Source organism: Hemiscyllium ocellatum, chromosome 20 (genome assembly GCF_020745735.1).
Source record: "Hemiscyllium ocellatum isolate sHemOce1 chromosome 20, sHemOce1.pat.X.cur, whole genome shotgun sequence".
Classification (NCBI taxonomy): Eukaryota; Metazoa; Chordata; class Chondrichthyes; order Orectolobiformes; family Hemiscylliidae; genus Hemiscyllium; species Hemiscyllium ocellatum.
The window spans coordinates 24,347,248-24,373,165 of NC_083420.1; the positions used below are offsets into that span (position 1 = coordinate 24,347,248).

General features: G+C 43.4%; 1 protein-coding gene across 2 annotated transcripts in view; it reads left to right on the forward strand.

Annotated features, from left to right (window-relative positions):
• The first annotated feature begins 4,229 nt into the window (after nt 1–4,229).
• capn15 (calpain 15) overlaps nt 4,230–25,918 on the forward strand; it is a 282,315-nt gene continuing 260,626 nt past the window's right edge. For both annotated transcript variants that reach the window (XM_060840629.1, XM_060840630.1), the window contains exon 1: nt 4,230–4,607. In XM_060840629.1, coding sequence (XP_060696612.1) covers nt 4,426–4,607 — 182 coding nt within the window. In that variant the 5' untranslated portion in view covers nt 4,230–4,425. The remainder of the gene's footprint in view (nt 4,608–25,918) is intronic.

Sequence of the window (25,918 nt, forward strand, 5' to 3'; positions counted from 1 at the left end):
TTGAATGCACAACTCTCCAATACATTGCATGTAGATTGCTGAGCTGGTGATTGGCATGGACTTAAAGGAAACTGAGGTATCAGTCTGTCTTTGGAGTAGTGACTGAAATTACTTTTTTTTTAAAAATAGCTTTGTCGAATCTGGGTATGTGTGTTACATATATCCAGAAGATCAATTTTTAAAAAATGTACTGTTTTCTCTATCTTCATTCTTTTCATCTGAGAACGGGAACAGAGTATTGTTTAATGAAAAGCCATAATTATCTTGAATGGTGGGGCAGGCTTGAAGGGCCAAATGGCCTACTCATTTTTTTAATGTTTCTATTTTCCCAAGACATGGTAGATGGCTATAATGATCTTTTAAACACAGATTGCCATCCTTCATGTTTAGGCATGGAAATGAGTCACAAGAATTTTTATAATTGAACATGCTGTCTTCTTGTTATATGTTTCATGTACGTCGTTACTCTTGATGGTTGATGCAGTGGTTGTTGGAGATCATCATTTCAGAACATAAAACATAGCTTTTAGGAATTTTTCAGGGTAGAATCCCTGAGTCCAACCATCTTCAGCTTCACTCGTTTGCAGTGTCCGAACTGGGAATGTTCAGTGACCATTGATTGCAATATTTAGTACCATTTCACAACTCCTGAGGCATCGAAGAAGTCTGTGCCTATACACAGTAAGATCTGGATAACAGTCAGGCTTGGCGTAATGATTGACAAAGAACATTTGCCCCACATGAGTGTCAGGCAATGACCATCTCCAACAAGAGATGGTCACTCTTTTTCTCACTATTGCTGAATTCCCACCATCAACTGGCTAAAAAGCAGAGCGGGCATAGGTTTAAGTTAATTGACAGGAGGAGTGAAGGAGATGTGAGAAAATACATTTCATACAACAAATAGTAGTGCTTTCTGAAAGCATGGTGGAGCCGGGTTAAATTGAAGAATTCAAGGGGGAAGTTGATTTACCTGAAAATGATGTAGAGGTGGAAGTGTTGGACTGGGGTAGACAATTTCAAAAGTCATCTGTTGAAGGGGCAGCTCTCCAAAAGCTTGTGATTTCAAATAAACCCATTGGACTATAACCTGGTATCATGTGATCTTTGACATTATATGAAAAGGCAGAATGTGAAGGATTGCAGGAGAATGATTCTAGGAGGATTGCTTATTTGGAAAACCAATGCATCCATTGGTCCAAATGATCAACTCCTTTGTTTTAGCAAGTCTTTGATGTGGAGGTGCCATATTTCAGATGAGGCATTAAACTGAGACTTTGCTCTCTCAAGTGGATATAAAAGGTATATTGAAGACAATATTTTGAAGACAAATGAGAGATGTTTCTGTTCTGGCTGATATTTATCCCTGAACCAGCATTGCAGAAACAGATTAAAAGGTCACTATTCAAATTTGCAATTTTGTGATTTTGCTGTGCACAAGTTGGCTGTGACTACACTTCACTGTACTCCATTATCTGTAAAGTGGGCATGTATTCCAAAACATGTTTCACAGGTGCATTTTTTTTGTTGTATGAAAGGGCCAGTCTTGTTGTCTGCACCACCATAGCTACAAGGTTAAATAGGATACTGGTCACTTAAAATTACATCACAGCACATTGTAGTTTTATGTATTGGTGCTTTATTTAATTTGTCATTCATATACACATTAATTAAAAACTACATTTATACGTTTGAGGATCCAGCTGTTGAATGTCTTGCTTCGCTCACACTTGATATGGGTGCTTGGTTGTTCAGCAGAAGAGTGGGTGCATTGCTACACTAACTAATCATACACTGCCTTTTTTAAATATAATTTACCAGCTGGATAGCTAGCAAACATGTTGTCTTTGAAAGAAACATAATGAAAAAACTGATCCATTATTGTCAGATGCTGACCACACAGTCAAAGAGCTCAATCATTGGAAAATTGTTAAAATGTATCTGTCTCATGTGATGAGTTGGCACAATTTTGATCACAAACATTTGAGATTAACCATGTTGAAATCTTTAATTTATTTGTTAGCTTTGTATCTCACAATTTTTTAAAAAAGTATACTGATTTCTTTCAATAACCTTTAATTTTAATCAGCCTCTTTAATTGTCTGGATCCAGACAATTAAAAATATTTTCCTCTTAAAGCTGGTTCATTTGAGTAGTTGAAATTGTGAAATCTGCAGTGATTGTGTAAGAATATTGTTATTTGTGGAAAAGAATAGACAAGATTCTGTGTTCAGGAAAAAATGTTCAATTAAAAGGAAATATGGGTGTGACAACTCCAGGATTTTTCTCTGCTCTGCTGAGGAATGAGTCAGGGGTTTAGTTCCAAATGATCTGATATTCTTTGATTGTGAACCCGGTCAGTGGGCTTTCATGGATCAGCACCTAAGGGACACTTCACAGCTGAACCAAATCTGTCTACACATGCCCTTCAAGTAAAGATATTCAATTGTAACAGCATGGCAGCCATGGTTTTTGTGATAAAAGCTAACTTAAGCCATGGAAATTAAGACTGAATATAATATCTAAGGTAGGATCCCTACATCTTCTATTGCCCTCCTCTCCTGCTCTTCACCATTCACAGTTACTCTCCTACCTATCCCCCTTCAACCCTCTAATTTTTTCCCTTATGATCCTGTTACATGCTATATCTCCATATTGTGCAACTCTACCCCTTTCACCCTGTTGTTCATCTGTCTTTTCTCCTCCTGACCAGCTTCTAATGTGGACTTAGGCCAAATGGCCTGTTTCCACACTGTAGGGAATCTAATGTAATCCTGTTGAGCCTCTTTTCGACACTCCTTTCCCACACACCCTATCCTACTGCCCCTCCCCTCACACTATAAATGCTCCTCCATCCATCCTCTCATTCCAGCTCCTCACTCCACACCCTCTCTTCTCAACTGCTGCCTAGACCACCTCACAACATCCCTCAGACTTCACACCCCCAATATTCATCACTGCTGACAGCCCCATACATACCCCTTGCCCCACCACACATTCCTTCAGCTCCAACTCTTTTTTTTGTTCTCTCTCTCTCTCTGCCCCGCATGGCTTCAGCAACTTCTCAACCCTAACCCTAACCCCCACGTGGCCTTGGCAACGTCTCACCCCCAACCCCGCATGGCCTTGACAACTTCTCACTCCCAACCCCAACCCCGCATGATTGTGGCAACTTCTCACCCCCAACCCCAAAACCGAATGGCCTCGGCAATTCTCACCCCGCATGGCCTCAGCAACTTCTCACCCCCACCCCAACCCCGCATGGCCTCGGCAATTCTCACTCCAACCCCACATGGCCTCGGCAACTTCTCAGTCCCCACCCCAACCCCTGCATGGCCTTGGTAACTTCTCACCCCCAACCCCAACCCCAACCCCACATGGACTCGGCAACTTCTCACCCCCTAACCCCAAATAGCCTTGACAATTCTCACCACTAACCCAACCCCAAATGGCCTTGGCAACTTCTCACTCCCAATCCCAAATAGCTTCAGCAACTTCTCACCCCCAATTCCGCATGGCCTCAAACTTCTCACCCCCAACCCCAACCCCGCATGGCCTCGGCAACATCCCACCCCCAATCCCACATGGCCTTGGTAACTTCTCACCCCCAACTCCAACCCCGCGTGGACTCGGCAACTTCTCACTCCCAACCCCACATGGTCTCGGCAACGTCTCAGCCCCAATCCCGCATGGCCGTGGTAACTTCTCACCCCCAACCCAAACCTCACCCCCAACCCCGCATGGCCTCAAACTTCTCACCCCCACCCCCAACCCCAACCCGCGTGGCCTTGGCAAATTGTCTCTCTCTCTCTTCTCTTCCCCTCCCCCCAAGTGGTCTGAGCAACCCCACACCACTTACCCTCACCCGCCCATTCTCCCCACCCACACGTTCTCTCCCTCGCACATTTTATTTGCCCCCACCTCTCTCCCGCTTCCCTCAACCACGCATCCCCTCCACCACCGCCACCCCCAATCCACACCATCTCACCACTCCCTTCTCCTCCAACCCACACTACCTTCGCCCCTCACCCAGATCCCACATTATCCGAAATCCCTCCTAATCCATTGTCGTGCTCCCTAAAACGTTTCCCCCCCCACACACACTCTCTCTCCCTCCCCTCCAGCCTCAGGCTGTGCTCTCTCTCCATCCCTGCCCCCCTCTGTCTCGGTGCTGCGCCTGCTCCTGTTGATGCTGCTGCTGCTGCTGCTGTCAGTCAGCTGCAGGGGAACTGACTGTGAGCGGCTGTGGAGCGGGGCTCTGGCTGCTTGGGGATCTTCTCCGTGTAGCCGTGGACAAGGCAGCGAGAGGCGGCGGCGGCGGCCAGCCCTGGCCGGGGAGCAGTCCTGGGGCTGAGGCTGGGGGAGGCCGCTCCCGAACCCCCCGGATGGATCCTGTGCTCTGACCCGGGACCCGGAGCTCTCGCTATGGGAACCTCTGCTTCGTCTATCGCCACGGAGACAGATGCCGGCCTCCCCGCCTCTACCGCCGCTTCCCCGCCAGGCTGGAATGGCCCTGGGAGTCCGCTCTGGGTGAGCGGGACACTGGCCGCCGCTCGGGTGGAGAGCGCCAGAAGTCGCCAGCAGCAAGTCCCGCGGAGTCGCAGCAGGTAACCAGACAGTGGGGAGAAAAGAGGCGGGTTACAACCACTGGAATAAAGTCAGTCAAACCGAGTTTAACAGCAACATCATTGCAGACACTCCACTCAAATTGATAGAGAGATCAGGAGTGTGAATTTAAATTAGAAAACAGTAACCAGTACGACTCTGAGGTATAGTGGGACAGCAGAAAGTAAACTGAGGAGGAGGAGTGACCCTGCAGTGACAGAGCTGGAGGTTCTAGATCAGACTACACTTTTTCAAAGTCGCTTCAAGGGAAATATGATAAAATAGGCTTGAACAGATGCAACATTTTTTTTAGAAAGTATACCAATCACGAGTACAGGAAGAATAAAAACCGTAAAATTACAGTACTCGAGAATGTTGGCGAAGCAAATTATTTTACAGCACAGAACAGTTATCAGAAGTCTGAGCTGTAAGATTGGAAAGCTAATAAGCCAAATCCTGGAAAAGAAGAGCAGCAGCAAAAGTGGTTGAAAAACAGAAGCAATTAATCTAGGTTGTGGGATGGAGAGTAAAAAATGAGGTCTGCAGATGCTGGAGATCACAGCTGCAAATGTGTTGCTGGTCAAAGCACAGCAGGTTAGGCAGCATCTCAGGAATAGAGAATTCGACGTTTCGAGCATAAGCCCTTCATCAGGAATAAAAGTCATGGCTGTGTAGGTTTGAATACGAAGAGCCGGAGCAGATTGCTTCCAGCTTACCTGTCCAATCACGGTTTATGCTGAAATCATTGCAATTTTATTTTGGTGTTATCTGGATGAGTGAGGGGTTAACTGGGCTAATTGCGTTGCAGAATCTACAACCATGTTATGACGTTGGTATAGTTTTTTTCCACGATGGAATATGAAGAAATCCTATTAAATCTGCTGGCATTGAATCTTATGTTGACTGTGCACTAGTTCCTGTTTGCTGGTTTAAAAAAAAACATTATTTTTCCACATCTAGACTGGAGGGCAAAGTTTGAAGATGAAGGGAGGGAGATTTAAAAAAGACACGAGGCAATTTTTCTTTTGGAATGAACTTCCTAAAAAAGTGGCGGATTTGGGTACAATTACAGCATTTAAAACACATTTGGATAGATACATGAGTAGGACTGGTTTGAAGATTTAATAGTATATTTAAACATCCAGCTCCTTTGTCCTCACTTAAACAATAAGCCGAGAAACAGTTGTTTAATGTTGCACTTTAGAGCATCTCACGAGTTCTCTTCTCCCAAGGTGTGTAATTGAAATCTCATCTGAGCTGGGTTTGACCCATGAAGTGGGAGAAATGTTTAGTAAATTCAAGAGGTTGATACCATAGCTGCAACGTTTAAAAGGCATCTGGATGGGTATATGAATAGGAAGCGTTTGGAGGGATATGGGCTCTGTGCTGGCAGGTGGGACTAGATTGGGTTTGGCTGTCAGATCAGCATGTAGGAGTTGGACCAAAGGGTTTGTTTCTGTATTGTACAGCTCTGATTCTATGACTGTGTGTCTCAACAATTAGATTGTGTCCTGTAATTGTACAAGGCTTTAAAAATGTGATTAAGATTACAGATATAGCCCATTTCGCGCTAAAAACAGTGCTTTCCAAACCTTTCCATGCTGCGATTCCATTTTGAAATTAAAGATTGTTGTAACCCTTATGTGACAGCAGGGTCTGTTAGAGCCAGAGAACAACTGTCCTACTGTCAGAGTTCCCTGGTGACTGTTGTTCCCTTAGAGTTTGCAATCCCAAGATTCAGCTCGTGACTCCACTTTGGGAAGCCCTGTCCGAGTGAATGGAAAGTGAAGCTCCTTGCAGTTTGTTTTATTTAATTATTGTATACTATCTGGTTCTCAAGGGTATTGAGTTTTAATTATAAGGGAAAATGTTTCCTGAGGTTTTTTTGCTGTTTCCCAGCTCAGCATTTCACATATACATATTCTGTGTTGTGTTGTGAGATATGATTTTGTGATTGCTGTAAGTGGCCAAATTTAATACTGTTTAAAGCTGCATTTTAAGAAATGATTTATATGTCTTAAAATGCCAGAAATTGTGCCACAGAAGATCCACATTTTTGCTTTACTGTGAGTTGCTGGTGTAACAGAGTTTGTGAAAAGAAGTCCACTTGCTACACAGGAATTGACTATTTTGTCACAATGAGAACCTGTTTGTGTGACTGACGACCCTAATGGGATTGAATGGTGACTGGTTGGTAAATTGATCTGTACAATCGGTCCCTTCTACTGCTCCTACTCTAGAACAATTGCATGGTTTTGATCACTCGTGAAGGAGCCTGCCACCTAATGGTCAGATGAGACAGAAAACATGCATTTCCGTATTGCAGAAAGTGAGATTTCTTACTATGAGTCATAGTCATACAGCAGGGAAACAGAACAGATCCTTAGATCCAATTAGTCCATACTGAATATAATCCCAAACTAAATGAGTCCCACCTGCCTGTTCCTGGTCCACATCCCTCCAGACCCCTCCTATTCATGAATCTAACCAAATGTCTTTTAAACGTTATAATTGTACCCACAGCCACCACTTTCTTTAGGATGTTCATTTCACATGTGAACCACCCTGTGTTTTTAAAAAAAATTGCCACTTGTTTTTTTTAAAAATCTCTCTCTCCTCTCATCTTGAAATCCCTTATCCAAGGGAAAAGGCAACTACCATTAAATCTCATTATATAAAGTTCAATCAGATTGGAATATAGGAGATAGAGAAGCAGTGAAAAAAGTCCCAGGCTTTCTTTATAACTCAAACTTTCTATATCTGGCAACATCCTGGTAAATCTCTCTCTCTTCTGAACCTTCTCCAGGTTGATAATATCCTTCCTATAACTGTGCGACCAGAACAAGACACTGTATTCCAGAAGGGGCCTCACCAATGTCCTGTACAACCTCAACATGACTTCCCAACCCCTGTACTCCAAAAGGACTGAACAATGAAGGCAGGTGTGCCAAACACCTTTTTTTTTAACCACCCTGTCCATGTGTGGTGCAAACTTCAAAGAATTGTGTCCCTGTAGTCCCAGGTCCCTCTGTTTTACAACACTACCAAAGGCCCTACCATTAATTGTACAAGCCCTATCCTTGTTTGTTGTACCAAAATGCAATACCTTACACTTATCCAGATTGAACTTCAATTGCCATTTTTTCAGCTCATTGACTCATTTGATCAAGATCCCTTTGTAATCCTTTTTCACTGTCTACAATGCTGCCAATTTTGGTGTTGTCTGCAAACTTACTAACAATGCCTTCTATATGAATGATTTGGATGAGAATATAAATGACAAGAATCAGGAAAAAAAATCTGTTTAAATTAGGAATGAATGAATATGCGTACCAGGGAAATGTATTTGGAATACAGTGACCAGTTTAGATTAGATTACTTACAGTGTGGAAACAGGCCCTTCGGCCCGACAAGTCCACACCGAACCGCCGAAGTGCAATCCTCCCAGACCCTTTCCCCTACATTTACCCCTTCACCTAACACTACGGGCACATTGATTACAAACTATAAGTTGCTTTTTAAAAAACATTCTCAGATGGTATCAGAGCGAAGAGGTTATATCTATCAGGGATATTTATCTGGCTGGGATACTTTTCTCTAGAAAAGGACGCAGAGCACATTGACTTCTCTGAGACCAGAACTAGCACCCATAAATATAAGATGCCCATAAATAAATCCAATTGGGAATTCAGGACAAACCTCTACCTAGTGTAGTTTGTTATAGCATTGAGCATTGAAATAAAGTTTAAGTGCATTTATGGGTGGGGGTGTAATCACAATGAGAAGTATGGAATGATAAGTTGATGAGGTTCAATGAAAGGTAGGAGGCTGCTTATCGAGTAAGAACGCTGACTTGGGTGCACTGAGCTGAATGACCTGTAACCATGAACCGTGGCACATTTTACATTATTGCATTTGAAAACAGATGAAATGAGGGAAAACTCTAGAAAACAAAAAAGCTACTGGACACCCACTTTGTTTCTAGGTCTTCATTGGTTGAGAGTTGGAGTTATTGGTAAATGCAACCTCTGGTAAATTTGCTATAGATTACCAGATCATAGGGCTGCTGTCTCATTATAGAGAGAGAGAGAGAGAGAGAGAGAGAGAGAACCTGTAGTGGTTTAACCTGAGGGTCACCATGCCTCTGGCCAGGGGAAGAGGTTGAGAAGGACAATCCTTTATAATAACCTCAGCTTGTGTGGGAATTGAACCCAGGCTGTTGGCATCACTCTGCATTGCACAGCAGCTGTCTAACCAATTGAGCTAAATGAATCTTTTGAGCTAGACACATCAGGTTTGAGTCCTGTTAATATGAGCAGAATCTGCAATGTCTGAGGGGACCATGTAGCTCCTGGTCATGCAATATCTGCTGACTGTGTGCATGTAGATAGGTATCTGGTGAGGATAAGATTGATGTTTGATATTCTGTCAGGGTTAACAGTCAAGTGACAGGGAAATGTGAAAAAGGCAGTTGCAGGTAGCAATTAGGCTGGTATAAGAAGCATTCTGTTATAACAACTGGTACTTGCCTTAGAAGAAACAAAGTTTACATGAAAGACACAGTTGATACAACATTGTGAGCTGTGACTGTTGTCACCATTGTACAGCCTGCATTTCTCTTATACAGAAATGGACATAACAGCCGAAGCAGTCTGCTGCTGAGTTGAATGTTTTGCTTCCAGAGCTCTAGAAGCAAATGTTATTCAGTTTGTAAATATGCTCTCTAATCACCTCATAACTGTAGATATTTTCCATTAAAAAGACATGCAAAAACCACTGAGCAATAAACCGAGAGAAAAGATGGCGTAATTCTTCACAACACCTTTTATTGTGCAATGCTTTGAGGTCAATTAATTGCAAATGGCATTTGTGTCTCTTCTGTTCCTCCTAGAGGTGACTGTTACTAAGATTGAAGTCTCCCTACAGGAAGAATTCAGGGCTGAGATTGAAGGTTTGTGCTTTCTGTGCTATCCTGCTCTTGAATCAACAATAATAAACCAAATCATCACCCTTATCTTAAGAGAGTTGAAAATGTGATATTGTTCACATATCTACATTTGTGTGATGGTCCTACTATCCGTGGCGTAACAAGTTAGTCATCATTGTTAAAAACATAATGATGGATAAAGTAGTGAAGACAGCTACATGCTCAACTTCAAAAAGAGTAAAGAAATGTCTCTAATAGTATTGTGATTATGTTACTGGACTGATAATCCAGAAACCATGAGTTCACATCTCACCCTGGCAGTTTGAGAATTTGAGTTCAGTTTTAAATGTTATGGAAATTAAGAAGCTGGCCTCTGTAAAATGGTCGTAATGGCATTGGATTGATGTTTGTTTTTGGAAAAATAGACTAATTCACTCATTCTTTTAGGAAGGAAACCTGCCATTCTTATCTGGCGTATATGCGGTTCCACACTACATCAATGCGGTTACTCTTAACTGCTTTCTGAAGTGGCTTAGAAAATACTCAGTTGTATTAAACTATTAAAAGGGAAACCCTTCACCACCTTCCTAGGATAACTAGGGATGGAGCATTAATTTCATCAATGCTGATGTTCCTGTGCCCATAAAAATGAATCTTAAGATATACTTTGGATGGAATTGGAAGGAGAAATCAGGCTTTTATCGGTTTGCTAGTAATGTCGCCTAGAGAGAAAAATAAGTGACATTTTCTGCAGATAATTTGGAATTACTGATATTGTTTGTAAATAGCCAACAAACACCACGGTATGGGGTTAAATTCACATGGAAGGAATCCAATTGTAGTAGAGATCGCAATCATTAATTTGTCACATCAGTCCAGGAGTGAGAGAGAGGAAGACTGAGTGGGTGGAGTAGGTAAGTGGAAGAGTAATGAGAACATGCTAGAAATCTCAGCTTACATAATGAACACACAGAATGCACTGTTCAGTGCACCGTTAATAAAATGGTTCCAGTAATTACAAAAGAAGAATAGCTGTTTGTCTTTACATGCAATTAAAAATGCAACAATGCTTAAAGGGTTTTCTTCTTGCCTTGGAGCATTCATCATTTTGGAATATCGAAACATTAAACATTTTTCCTTGTTGTATATATAATTCATAGTTTCATATCACAGTTGAACCAGTTCAATGTCATAAATTTTTTCTTAAATGTACCCAACTGATCTACATTAACTGTAGGACATGCAGCAAAGCCTACGGCTTGCCAAGGTAGAAATAATTCTGTTACAACTGCACTAAGACTATTGGACTGAGCTGTTTGTGCTTAATTATTCACTGTTTTTATACAGTTCTAGTTTCTTTCCCTTCTAATGATGCCTCAGTCTCCTTTTTCTTCTTAATTACATTCCCTTCATGCCTTGCTTTATAATGCACTTCTGTTGCAGAGTGAGTGACTTTTTAGATATTGAAAACATGATTTTACAAAATAGCAGAAGTTGACTGTTTAACCACTCGAGTTGCTCTGTATTTTACAAGATCGTGGCTGACCTGTTTGTTTTTTAAATTTTCATGGGCTCATGGTGGCTCAGTGGTTAGCACTGCTGCCTCAGTGTCAGGAATCTGTGTTTGATTCCTGCCTCGGGTGACTGTCTGTCTGTGTGGAGTTAGCACGTTCTCCCCGTGTCTGCGTGGGTTTCTTCCGGGTGCTCCAGTTTCCTCCCACAATCCAAAGATGTGCAGGTCAGGTGAATTGGCCATACTAAATTGCACATAGTGTTAAGTGCATTAGTCAGGGGTAAATATAGGGTAGGGTCTGGGTGGGTTACTCTTCAGGTGGTCGGTGTGGACTTGTTTGGCCAAAGGGCCTGTTTCCATACCGTAGAGATTTTAATCTAATTCTAATTCTAATTCTAAACATGTTCCTATATTTCCTGGTGATGACCCTCTATTTTGTTTGCTTAACAAGAATCTGTCTATCTGTCTTAAAAATATTGAATGACTGTGTCCCCACTGCTTTTTAAGGCAGACTGTTGCAAAGTTTCACAACCCTCTGAGAAAAAGTTCTTGTCCTTTCTGTTCTGAAAGGGTGACATCTAATTCTGGATTGACCCACAAGAGGAAACATTCTTTCTACTTGGTAAAGACTGTTCAGGATCTCAAACGCTTCAACTTGGAGATGGTGAGGACTGCAGATAATGGAAAGTCAGAATCAATAAAATGTGGAACTGGAGAAGGCACAGCAGGTCCAGCAGCACCAGAGGAGCAGGAGAGTCGATGTTTTGAACGGGATCCCGATGAAGGGTCCTGCCCGAAATGTCGACTCGCCTGCTCCTCTGCTACTTGACCTGTTGTGCTTTTTCCAGCTCCACATTTGATCAACTTAAACACTTCAACATTCACTCACATGCCCCACCCCAACACTACCGCCATCACCACCCACTCACTCTGGAAAAAAAATTCTAACTTGAATAGAAAAAAGCCTAGGTAGTCCAACCTATTCTTACAAGACAACCTGCTCATTCCAGCCATCAATTTGGTCAATCTCAAATGCATGTTTTCAAAAGGTGAAATGTTTAGTACCATCTCTAGCCTATCATTAAGAGGCAAGAGAATGGTAGAGCAGCTAGGATACTTCCAGTTAAAATCTTCGGGTAAAAAATGAGGTCTGCAGATGCTGGAGATCACAGTTGAAAATGTGTTGCTGGTTAAAGCACAGCAGGTTAGGCAGCATCCAAGGAATAGGAAATTCGACGTTCCGGGCATAAGCCCTTCGTCAGGAATGAGGAGAGTGTGCCAAGCAGGCTAAGATAAAAGGTAGGGAGGAGGGACTTGGGGGAGGGGCGATGGAGATGTGATAGGTGGAAGGAGGTCAAGGTGAGGGTGATAGGCCGGAGTGGGGTGGGGCCGGAGAGGTTAGGAAGAAGATTGCAGGTTAGGAGGGCGGTGCTGAGTTGAGGGAACCGACTGAGACAAGGTGGGGGGAGGGGAAATTAGGAAACTGGAGAAATCTGAGTTCATCCCTTGTGGTTGGAGGGTTCCCAGACGGAAGATGAGGCGCTCCTCCTCCAGCCGTCGTGTTATGTTCTGCCGGTGGAGGAGTCCAAGGACCTGCATGTCCTCGGTGGAGTGGGAGGGAGAGTTAAAGTGTTGAGCCACGGGGTGGTTGGGTTGGTTGGTCCGGGCATCCCTGAGGTGTTCTCTGAAGCGTTCCGCAAGTAAGCGGCCCGTCTCCCCAATGTAGAGGAGGCCACATCGGGTGCAGCGGATGCAATAGATGATGTGTGTGGAGGTACAGGTGAACTTGTGGTGGATATGGAAGGATCCCTTGGGGCCTTGGAGGGAAGTGGGCGCAAGTTTTACATTTCCTGCGGTTGCAGGGGAAAGTGCCGGGAGTGGAGATTGGGTAGGCGGGGGGTGTGGACCTGACGAGGGAGTCATGAAGGGAGTGGTCTTTGCGGAACGCTGATAGGGGAGGGGAGGGAAATATATCCCTGGTGGTGGGGTCCGTTTAGAGGTGGCGGAAATGACGGCGGATGATACGTTGTATACGGAGGTTGGTGGGGTGGTAGGTGAGAACCAGTGGGGTTCTGTCCTGGTGGCGGTTGGAGGAGCGGGGCTCAAGGGTGGAGGAGCGGGAAGTGGAGGAGATGCGGTGGAGGGCATCGTCGATCACGTCTGGGGGGAATCTGCGGTCCTTGAAGAAGGAGGCCATCTGGGCTGTGCGGTGTTGGAACTGGTCCTCCTGTGAGCAGATGCGGCGGAGACGAAGGAATTGGGAATATGGGATGGAGTTTTTACAGGGGGCAGGGTGGGAGGAGGTGTAGTCCAGATAGCTGTGGGAGTCAGTCGGTTTATAGTAGATGTCTGTGTTGAGTCGGTCGCCCGAGATAGAAATGGAAAGGTCTAGGAAGGGGAGGGAGTAGTCTGAGACAGTCCAGGTGAATTTGAGGTCGGGATGGAAGGTGTTAGTAAAGTTGATGAACTGTTCAACCTCGTGGGAGCACGAGGCAGCGCCGATACAGTCATCGATGTAGCGGCGGAAAAGGTGGGGGTTGGTGCCAGTGTAGTTGCAGAAGATGGACTGTTCCACATATCCTACGAAGAGACAGGCAGTTTGGAGGAAGTGGGAGGATTGTTCCTTTAGTTTGGAGGAAGTGGGAGGATTGTTCCTTTAGTTTGGAGGAAGTGGGAGGATTCTCCCACTTCCTCCAAACTAAAGGAGTTGCCATGGGCACCCGCATGGGCCCCAGCTATGCCTGTCTCTTCGTAGGATATGTGGAACAGTCCATCTTCTGCAACGACACTGGCACCACCCCCCACCTTTTCCTCCGCTACATCGATGACTGTATCGGCGCTGCCTCGTGCTCCCACGAGGAGGTTGAACAGTTCATCAACTTTACTAACACCTTCCATCCCGACCTCAAATTCACCTGGACTGTCTCAGACTCCTCCCTCCCCTATCAGCGTTCCGCAAAGACCACTCCTTTCGTGACTCCCTCGTCAGGTCCACACCCCCCACCAACCCAACCTCCACCCCCGGCACCTTCCCCTGCAACCGCAGGAAATGTAAAACTTGCGCCCACACCTCCCCCCTCACTTCCCTCCAAGGCCCCAAGGGATCCTTCCACATCCGCCACAAATTCACCTGTACCTCCACACACATCATCTATTGCATCCGCTGCACCCGATGTGGCCTCCTCTACATTGGGGAGACAGGCCGCTTACTTGCGGAACGCTTCAGAGAACACCTCAGGGATGCCCGGACCAACCAACCCAACCACCCCGCGGCTCAACACTTTAACTCTCCCTCCCACTCCACCGAGGACATGCAGGTCCTTGGACTCCTCCACCGGCAGAACATAACAACACGATGGCTGGAGGAGGAGCGCCTCATCTTCCGCCTGGGAACCCTCCAACCACAAGGGATGAACTCAGATTTCTCCTCCAGTTTCCTAATTTCCCCTCCCCCCACCTTGTCTCAGTCGGTTCCCTCAACTCAGCACCGCCCTCCTAACCTGCAATCTTCTTCCTAACCTCTCCGCCCCCACCCCACTCCGGCCTATCACCCTCACCTTGACCTCCTTCCACCTATCACATCTCCATCGCCCCTCCTCCCTACCTTTTATCTTAGCCTGCTTGGCACACTCTCCTCATTCCTGATGAAGGGCTTATGCCCGAAACGTCAAATTTCCTATTCCTTGGATGCTGCCTAACCTGCTGTGCTTTAACCAGCAACACATTTTCAACTACTTCCAGTTATAAGCAGGCACTGTATTAGCATGTACAAACATTGCTTTCATTTCAATTTTAGATACAAATGAGTACAATTTAGAAATAAAACACTTAAATGTTGACAAGTACAGGACAATTTGACACTAAAATGTTCCCTTCTGGACTGTCTCAGTATTTTTACTAATTCTTGACGAAAGTGTTTAGTTTACCAAGATGAGGAGAAAGTCATGGAACAGTACAACACCAAAAGAAGTCATTCGGCCTATTGTGTGTATGCTGGCTCTTTCAGGTTTAGAAATCTAGGTCTACCGTCCGCAGGTACAGAAGAAGACTCACTATTTCTACCTCAACAATGTGCCTGAATTCCAAATTCCAATATCCTATGTTGAAAAAACTGAGTGCAAGAGTAACATTGCAATATATTGAAGCACTATGTCATGCCTGTTGTGTTTTTCCTTTCAATATGTTTTATGTTCTTTAAACTTTGCATCATGCCATGGTTAAGGGGAAGGATTGGAGTCTTGATTTTGAGGCTCTGACATGCACTAGTAAATAGCACAAGTGCTAAGAAGCACACACATACTAAGATGTGTTGGATGTAATTACTTGGTTTTCCCTTTGCTGTGCCTGTGAGCAACATAATATTTCTCACTAATGGCCTAGTGATACTACAACTAATTTGTTAATACAGCAACCTGGGTAGTGTTTTGGAGACTCTGGTTCGAATCCCACCAGGATAGGTGATGGAACTTGAATGCAATAAAAATCTGGAATTAAGAGTCTAGTTATAACATGAAACATTGTCAATTGTTGGAAAAACCTATCTGGTTCACTATGTCCTTTCTGGAAGGAAAGTGCGATTAACTGGTTTAGCCTACATGGAACTCCAGACCTAAAACAATGTTGATTCTTAACCACCCTCTGAAATGGCCCAGTACATCAATTAGTTGTAACAACCAGTATCCTTACATACAGATAAGGAAGGACTCCACTTCGACTGGGACAACGCATCCATCCCAGGACAAGCCAAATAGAGACACGCACGAGAATTCCTAGAAGCATGGCATTCCAACCGAAACTTTACCTGCAAACACATCCCATTTACCACTCCCTGAGAAAAAGAACAGGACATGACATCACCACAGGAAATGCTATCACCTAAGGAAACCTAAACACGCAAATAGAAAGCGGGCCATGCCACCAGTGTTTCATCTGGAGGCTTACAGATGATGTTACCTTGCATGGTGATGAAACGTCTGAAAACAAACCTTCCAGCTCAGCGAGCAAACCTAAACCCAGTTGTAACAACTATTAGAAAGGACAAAAAGAACCACCTTCCATCAACGTAGGCACTGGAAATGACAACATGAAAACAAAAGCCCTGTCAACCCTACAAACTCCTCCTTACTAACATCTGGGGGCTTATGACAAAATTGGGCGAGTGGTCTCTTAGGCTCGTCAAACAACAGCCTAACAGTCACACGCATGGAAGAATATCCTAAATTGAATGACCAAGACACCACTATCACTATCTCTGGATATGTTCTATCCCCCTGGCCGGACTGGCCCACAGAGGTGGTGATACAGGCGTATACAGTCAGGAGGGAATTGCCCTGGGAGTCCTCAACATTGACTCTGGACCTCCTGAAATGTAGAAACTAAAAAAAATAGGTGCAGGGTAGGCCATTTGGCCCTTCGAGCCTGCACCACCATTCAATATGATCATGCAATCTTAGTATCCCTTTCCCACTCTCTCCCCAAACACCTTGATGCCTTTAGCCACAAGGGCCATGTCCAGCTCCCTCTTAATGTAGATTAGATTCCCTACAGTATGGAAACATGCCCTTCGGCCCAACAAATCAACACCAATCCTCTGAAGAGTAACCCACCCAGACCCATTCCCCATCTCTATATCTACCCCTGACTAATGCATCTAACACTATATGGGCAATTTAGCATGGCCAATTCACCTGACCTGCGCATCTTCGGATTGTAGGGGGAAACCGGAGCACCTGAAGGAAACCCACACAGACATAGGGAGAGAATGTGCAAACTCCACACAGTCACCCAAGGCTGGAATCGAACCCGGGTCCCTGGCGCTGTGGGGTAGCATTGCTAACCACTGAGCCACCGTGCTGCACCAATCTAATGAACTGACTCCAACAACTTGCTGTCGGAGAGAATTCCACAGGCTTGCAACTGTCTGAGTGAAGAAATGCTTCCTCAACTCAGTCCTGAATGCCTTACTCCTTATTCTTAGACTGTGACCCCTTTCTGGACTTCCCAAAAATTGGGAGCATTCTTTCTGCATCTAACCTGTAATTCAGTCTCATCAGGATTCACCTTCCCTCTCCACTTTCTTCTAAATTCGAGCGATTACAAGTGCAATCTAGTGCAAGGAAACTGCCTACTGATCACCACGTACTGTCCTTCCTTGGCTGACGAATCAGTACTACTCCATGTTGAACAACACTTTGAGGAAGCACTAAGGATGACAAAGGTGCGGAGTGTACTCTGGATAAGGGTTTTCAATGTCCACCATCAGTGATTCAGTCGCAGCAGTACTGTTTGAGCTGATTGAGTCCTAATGGACAATGCTGTGAGACACAGTTTGTGTTAGATGGTGAGGGAACCAATAAGGGGCATACTTGAACTCATTCTCATTAACCTGCCTGCTGCAGATATGTTTGTCCATGATGACAGTATCAGTAGGAATGATCCCCACACAGTTCCCTTTGTTGCAGCGTTAAGTCATCGATGTGGACCAGGCCAGACCCCTTCAAACATTTTGTGAAGGTAACCCAGATCCTAACTTTTGCTAGTTGTTTTCAGCATGTGTAAAGTGGATATTCCAGGAAAGATCCTGCTGGATTTAAATAAAAGCAATTTATTTACAAGATTACCAAATGAAACACCAACAAAAGAGAACAGAATAACTTAATTTATCAGGAAACCCAACAGATTATCCCAATTTAATGATGCTGTTCCCAATACTTGCAACAACACCTCTAAACACCCCTTGACACAAAAGATAAAGTCAAACACAGGTTCTTACAAGAGAGAAGTCAGAGAGAGGTCAGTATGGACCTGCTTCTTTGAGTCCAGCAGCTTTTTCAACACTACTGCTAAAAACCAAACAGAGAAAAGCTGAGCTGGGAGAGCTGGCCACTCCCCTTTCATTGTACAAGTGCTTTTTTTTCAAAAAACACTTGAAAGCCTGTTTTCCAAGGCAGTTTCTGTTAGCTATAATCAAGCTGGCCCTAAAACCTTCAATTTAAACTTCTCAGAGTCAGTGTCATTTATGATCTCTGGGGGAAAAGAAATAAGGAGAACATAACCTTGTTAAAGAAACATCTTTGTCACATCATATTGTTTGGTATTATCACTGTGCTAAATAGGGCAGACTTTGAACACATCTAGCAACCCGAGACTGGGCACGTCTGGGTCAAAATCCTGGAATTGCCTCCTAATGGCTTTTTGTGATGACCTACAGCACATGGACTGCAATAGTTCCAGAAAGCGACTTGCTACTACTTTCCCAAAGGCAACTGCTGATGGACAATAAATGTCCCATGAGTGAATAATAAAAACCTGTAAAACCTTTACTTTGTGTTTGCAACCCTCACTTTGGGAAGGTCTGATTTTAATAGTTTGCTTTTTGTATGGTTTTCATTCTTTTTCCTTCTCACATTGTTTCAACCTAATTTATTTATCTTGTGATGCATTTCCTTTGCCTGACAGTCCATTTACAGGAAAGGTGATACTTTAACCACTCATTCTAAAGAAAGTTTGTCAAACTGACAGTGTTTTTGAGTCAGTGTGGTGGAGAAACACAGCAGGTCTGGCACCCTCTGTTGAGAGAAACAGAGTTAATGTTTCAGTGCCAGTTAGACGTTCTGGCAATGGGCTAAGTGCTGGAAAATTGGTTCGGAACAGTTTGGTTCATCAACTTTGTACCAATCAAAAACAACCTAAGAGTTTTTTTTCTGTGCTGTAGACTTCTCGTGATTCTGTAACAGTTGATCTGCTTAGCCTACCTCATTCCTCAATGGACTTGAGCCATACTAAATTCTCCTGAACATAGATCCGGAACGCTTCTCTGTCTTTTTCATTGACACTGTTCCTGTCCCAGTCTATATGAGGTAATCACTAGGTAGACACTAAGCGCATCGTTTGTATAATACTGTTCACTAGTGCTAGTGCATTTTGTAGTTACCTGTTGGTTGTAAGAATCATCCAGATGTAGTTGTGAAGAACTAGATCTTGTGTAACGCCCTTAATTAAACAAATTATGACTCCCTCAGAGTGTTTTAGGAACTCTCATTGAATCTTGGTCTTCTGAATATCTGCAGAGGTATGGAATTTCTTGGCTATATTTCACTTGCATATGGCTTGATGACTCTTCAATTCTCTTTAGTCACATTGCAATTGTGCCCGGCTGTAGCATGGGCTTCACTGCATGTTTAAAAAAAACATTTATTTGATTCTGATAACCACTTCTATTGGTGCACAGCTCTTGGTAGATATTTTCTCTGCTTGTCTCACAGCTGCTTCCAGGCTGACCTGAACTGTCTTTCTGTGAGAAATCACAATGATCAAAACTCACTGACAATTTAGATTTATTTTCCTAATCAACCTGTTCAGAGATGGTATCACATACTTCAGGAGCAGCTGGGACTTGAACCTGATCCTCCTGGCCCAGAGGTAGGGACATTACCACTGCACCACAGGAGCTGTAAACCTTCCTACAATCTATTGTCACTTCATGGCACATCTCTGATGTTCCAGATAAACATTTAAACTAAGTATCTCCAACTTTAGTTCTGTCACCTGACCTGTAAAGTATGTGAATACATTTTAAGACCTTTCCACGTTTGCTGCATGCTTTCAAACTCTTCTTTGACCTGGGAGAATTACATGAATAATGTAAACCCCTTGCTGGGACAAGCCTCCCCCATCATTTATGGTTCCCATTCTGACTGTATTCAATAAGTATAGATGACCCTTTTGAATTGCCATTATTTTAGGTCTGTGTGCTTCTCAAATTGGCTGCTTTCATTTGTCATGTGTTCATTTTTATAAAACTTTCAGTTTGAGGATTTTTTAATGTAACTTCTGAAATGTACAAATCATGAAATTGCTTATAACAAGAACAATTAACAATTTAGATTTTTTAAAATACACTTTTTTTAAATGTCCCCTTTCCTCTCCTCAGTAGTTTGGTTTTAAAAGGAGCAGAATGATGAGCAATATGATATTATCTGGTTTCTATTTACCAGGATTTCAGCTGAAGCACGATACTAGGCTGTGAATGTAAAGTCCACAAGCACCAGCAGTGCAGGTATATCTTTAGCTCAGAATATGTACCGTGAGCATTTGAAAGCAAGAAGTCTAATAGTTACTGCTGATATCAGTGAATTCAAGTTATGTTAGTGGAATAACACCTAAAACCCTGCATTAAAGCAGCTTTAGGGGTTGAAGATTGGTTTGTTTTACTGTGAATTGATGTTGTTGCTCCATTCAGCAATTGTGCGCAATTGTAAATTATTGTATTTCCCAGTTATCACCAGTTATCACTTGCATTCTCCCACTTTTGAAACATTTTGTGTTGAAATCTAATGGAGCCTTGCTTTAACAACTTTTGTAAATGGTTATCTGTTCAAACACAAATATTGGATAAGAATTACCTTGTCTTTTATATTTTAACATTCATTCTATGTGGATTAGGAATAAATCGTAATCATTGTTGCCTCTAAACATTCGCCTTCATACAATGATCCAATTGTTGAATAATTTTTCTGACAGTGTTGATAGTGTATGTTGGATTTGGGGAGATTAGAAAAAGGATCCAAATATAAATTCTCCAAAAATGCTGAAAGTGGGAGGGAAGTTGCTTTTTAGATTTTGAGTTTTCTTTTTCTTCCTGTGACATTGTCCAGCCCTCAAAGCTACGAATTGTATGTAGCTTCAAGAGATAACAACAGCCTTTCTGATCTTTGCCTGGTGTTTTAAAGGTGATAATAAGTAAATAGTGCAGCAAGATTGAACATATCCTAGGCTGTATGCAATGAACTCAGTGGTATCTGTATATGCAGGAATGTCAGCTATAATCATTACGATATAATGGAGGGCTGTATTTAGATGGAATTGCCATTTGTTTCCATGGTCATTGTAGTTTAACTACTTGATTGCTGAAGCCTTAGCATTGGAATTGATTTTTCATTAAATAAAAACAAATTACTGTGGATGCTGGAATCTGAAACCAAAAGAGAAAATGCTGGAAAATCTCAGCAGGTCTGGCAGCATCTGTAAGGAGAGAAAAGAGCTGACGTTTCGAGTCTAACTGACCCTTTTGTCAAACAGTTGATTTTTCCTTGTTTGCGTCATTTTGCGAAGAAACTTTTTGCAATGTTGTTTGCGTTGAATTAACATGTATGTTTTTCTCCTGGATCAACTCATTCAGAGATCGTCAAGTTCCTGTATCAGATTATGGTCTGCTTTTATTAATGTACACTGGTATTAAGGAAAAAAATATTTCCTTTGTTTAAAAAGAATCTACTGTGATGGCTCTGTTGTTCTTTGGGCAGCTGACCAGCCTGTCCAAAAGTTAAGATGCAGGATCCTCAGGAGAGAGTCCATGTTTATAGGAGGTCTTTGTGAATGTGTTATTTGCTGAAGGTTCTGACAGAAAAAAATGGGTTAAACTCTCATTTGGTACATTTCAATAATGTTGTATCAAAAATGTTTGTACTTTGTTTAGACGCTGCCACATGGTCACATTTTTACCAACAGTGGTTTTTTAAAAATGTTTTTAAATTTTGTTTAGACAGTGAAGGGAATGCAAGCAATTTTCATAAAGCTCTTCAATACCTAGAAAGAGCTCCTTTTTAATGAAACATTCTGTTCTGACATTCATCCTTGCTTGCATCCAAAATCTCTTCAACTGCAGCATTCCAGCTGTTCAGGAGCTATTCTCCATATGTTTGGTAATCCCAAATGCTGCTTGTAAAAACTTCAGGGACACTCTCTTCAACCGACTCAAAGTTCTGACTCTTGCATTAAAATCAAACCTTTTGGGACTCTGCAAGATTACGGCGATTCTGTAGAACTGCTGTGGACAGCTCTGCCTAACAGCCAAGGTGTACTGGTGTTTTTTGTCACCCCTGGCCAACTTACGTGGAGGAATTATTAGTTTAAAACCTTACATTTGTTAATATTTGGGAATGGGAAGGATGCCAAAGGGAAAAGGAGCAAGCAAGCAACAGCAGGGAGGATACACCTACAGCACCTAGCACACCAGAGACTGCAGCTGCAGCAGCCTCTCCTGACTCCCCACAGCGACCTGGGAGACTCTTAGGAATTGGCTGCGGTGATGGAGAGACTTATCTTGAAGGTTGGAACTGCAGTTGAGGAGATCCGTGGGGAGATTCGCACCCAATCCACCACAGCCATGCTGCAGAAGCATGAGCGGGAGATCCGGGTCCTTTGGGAGGGCTGGAAGAGGTGGAGGGTCAACCAAGGCCTTAAAAGCGGCGATGGAGTCCTCATGCAGTCGGATTCAGGTGCTGGAGCGAGAGGTGCGGGCCTTGCGAGACCATATTGACGACCTTGAAAATCAAGGCCGGAGGATAAATCTCTGAAAATTGTTGGGCTCCCGGAAGGTGAGCAGCCAGCCAGCCTCTTTGAAAGCTGGCTGCCAAAGTTTTTGGGCCTTCAGTTCCAGTCTAGCCAGCTGCAGATTGAAAGGGCTTATCAGGTTACAGTGCACAGGTCTGGGGCCGGTGCAGCACTCTTTCACCCCCCCGCCCCAGTCATAGTGCACGTCCACTCATATAGGACAAGCAAAAAGTCATAGAAGCCTCCAGATTACTGGGAAATGATTCACAGGCACTGCTGCACAAGGGGTACAAAAATCATGTTTTTCCAGGATTTCTTGGCAGCTTTAATTCAAAAGAGGTAGCCCTTCAATGAAGTTAAAAAGAGGTTGAGGAACCTGGGTACCCAGTACTCCATGAGGCACTCCGTAGTGCTCCGTTTCAGCCATGAGGACTCAGTTTACACATTTGACTGAGCAGATAAAGCTAAAAACTTTGTAGACACTTTAAAATAGATGGACTGGCCTGAAGAATACGGTTAATGTTCATCCTCTTTTCCTTCTTTCCCCATGTTTTCCCTTCCTTCTTTTTCCTTTCTTTCTCTCTAATAACTTTTTTTTTGGAAAAAAAACTTGGAATATGTTCCTTTTTTTAAATAACTGGATTTTATAAATGGGAAATTTTCTGGATGTTCTTTTGTCTCCCCTTTTTTGTTTGCTCTCTTTCGCTTTTAGACACAAGTAGGGGTGACATGAAGCCAGGGATAGGTGAAGTGTTCATCCTGACTTTTTTAAAAAATCTTTTTTCTGTTAACTTAAGGATCATCTCCTTGTTTTTTTTTTGCCTGAGGCTGGGGCACAGTCTGGGCTTGGAGGGGATGGGTAGGGTGAATGCCCCCTATAGACAGGGGTAAGAGTCTTCCGTTCAAGGTTTTATAGTTGGTTTTCTTTGGTAGTAATAGTTGTTTGTAGTTATGATAGACTAGTTTTTGTACACATAATTCTTCGACTGGGACTCTTTATTTACTTGCACTCGGAGCATCGTAAGCAGGGTTCTCCCTCCCAGAGGTTCAAGGGTCCCTGAAAGGGGATATGGCTAAGTGCCTTATTAAATGGTGCACCTGGAACATCAAGGGAAGTCATTTGCCTGTTAAAAGGGGGAAAAAAAAGTGCTTTCTAGCCTCAAGAGGGAAAGGCTTGGTATTGCTTTGTTGCAGGAAACCTATCTTGATGGAGAACACCTGAAGCTACAACATCCTTTACTATTAAAAGTAGGGGAGTGGCAGTACTTATCCGGAAAGATCTTCCGTTCACATTGTTAGAGCAGGTGAAAGATGAGCAGGGATGATTTTGATGCTTAAAGGCCTGATACATGGAGAGGAATATCAATCTTTGAGAGAAGCTAATATTTCTTTAATTCTTAAGAAGGGGAAGATCCCTGATTGTGCCTCATACAGGCCTCTCTCTCTATTAAATTCAGATTTCAAGATTCTGTCTAATATCATGGCGTTGAGATTGGAAAAGTTGTTGCCCCATATTGTCAAAGAGGGCCAGACAGGCTTTATAAGGAACCATAGGTCTTCGAATAATGTTAGAAGGTTGCTGAATATGATCCAAGTTTGTCAGCAATGATTGATCCAGGGGTTGGTGATTTCCTTAGATGAAGAGAAAGCATTTGACCTAGTGGAATGGCCGCATCTTTTTTATGCCTTAGAACAGTTCGGGTTGGGTGGAGTCGTTGTTAGGTGGATGGAGGTTTTACGTCTCCACTCTCTGGCTGCAGTCATCATCAACGGGGTGAAGTCTGGGACTTTTAGGGTTGGTATGGGTAGTCGGCAAGACTGCCCCCTCTCGCTGTTGGTGAAAGAGCCGCTGGCAGAGGCCATTCGTCAGAACATCCACACAACCATTCCGGAAGTGGGATCGAGGTTACACAGGATTACATTGTATGCGGATGATGTCCTGTTTTATCAAACCTGATGATCTCTGTATCCCATTTGATACATTGTATCGATTCACTTGGGGCTATTTCAGGATATAAGGTCAACTTTGCAAAATCGGAGGCTATGCCTTTGGGGAATCACAAGGATGTGCCAGAAGTTGAAAGTGGCTCTAAGTTCCCTTTTAAGTGGTCACGGGTGGGGTTCCGATACATAAGGCATTTTTATTATCCCTATGTTTGATCTGTTATTTCGGACTAACTTTGCTCACTTGCTCGACAATATTAGGTGAGATCTCCAGAGATGGGAGGCTGTTCCAATTGCATGGTTTGGCCGAATATCTCTCATTAAGATGAATGTTCTTCCTTGTTTGCTTTATCCCATGCGTATGCTCCCTGTTGTGCTTCCCAGGTCAACGCTGCGGAAGCTTATGGGGTGATTTGGTTTCTTTGTCTGGCATCGTGGATGGCCCCTCATCAGACTTACTAAATTGCAGTCGCCTCAAAGAGGGGGGAGGAGTTGATTTCCCAGACATCAGGAGGTAACAATTGCGTTCTCTGCTGTCCTTTGTGTGCAATTGGGTTGGTAACGATCCAAACTCCATACAGCTGGATATCATGGCCTCCAGGCAAAGTAACCTCTTATTAACCTATTGTTCATGGATAAGATGAGGACAGTTATGGACCACTACCAGAACCCCATTGTCATCAGTACAGTCAAGGCATGGAGAGCGATGCGTCAGAGTGAAGGTTGCTTATCCAAGACCTTGCCACTTACACCTATAGTTGGTATGCTAGGGTTCTGACCATAGACTTAGGGTTCCAACTATGGGCAGCAAGAGGAGTGTCCAGTTTGGGAGACTTGTTTGAGGGGGAGGTTATGATGTCTTTTGAGCAACTGATTCACAAATATGGGTTTCCCAGCAGAGATCTTTTTTTTTTCAGGTTAGGGATTTCATCCAGAAGACGACTACACTTTTTACTAAGCCCTACAAGCATAATACAGAGAGGTTGTTGCTACATTCCACAAGCACCCTTTCGGTTAGTGCCCTCTATCGTCTGCTGGGTGGCAGGATATTAACCGGTTATGAGGTCTGGGAGCAAGAACTAGGAGTGGAGATCTCTTCTGAAACATGGGAGAACATATGGGAGAATGCTCGAAAGATCTCAATCTGTAATAGGACATGCGCGACGCAGTTAAAAGTTCTGCACAGGGTACATCTGACACTGAACTGTTTGGTAAAGTTTAAAAAACGGTCATCTTCAATGCGCTCCAAATGTAAAATAAGTGTAGGTACGCTCACCCATTGCTTCTGGACATGCCACAGGCTCCATGTTGATTGGAGCACTGTGGCAGGAGAGATAGGGAGGGTGTTGAGGACTGAAGTTAAAGTAGACCCGATATCTCTTCTCTTCGGTCTACCGAATTTACCATCTTTAGACGGGCATGGGAAGAAACTATTTAATATTCTTGCATACTGTGCACGGAAGAATATTCTGATGAATTGGGTGTCTGAGAACCCGCCGGGCTTGCTGGGATGGCGGAAACTAATTATGGAGCAAATTCCCTTGAATTCTTTTTACAAACGTGGTGTTTTTACACAACAGACAATTTTTGTAAGA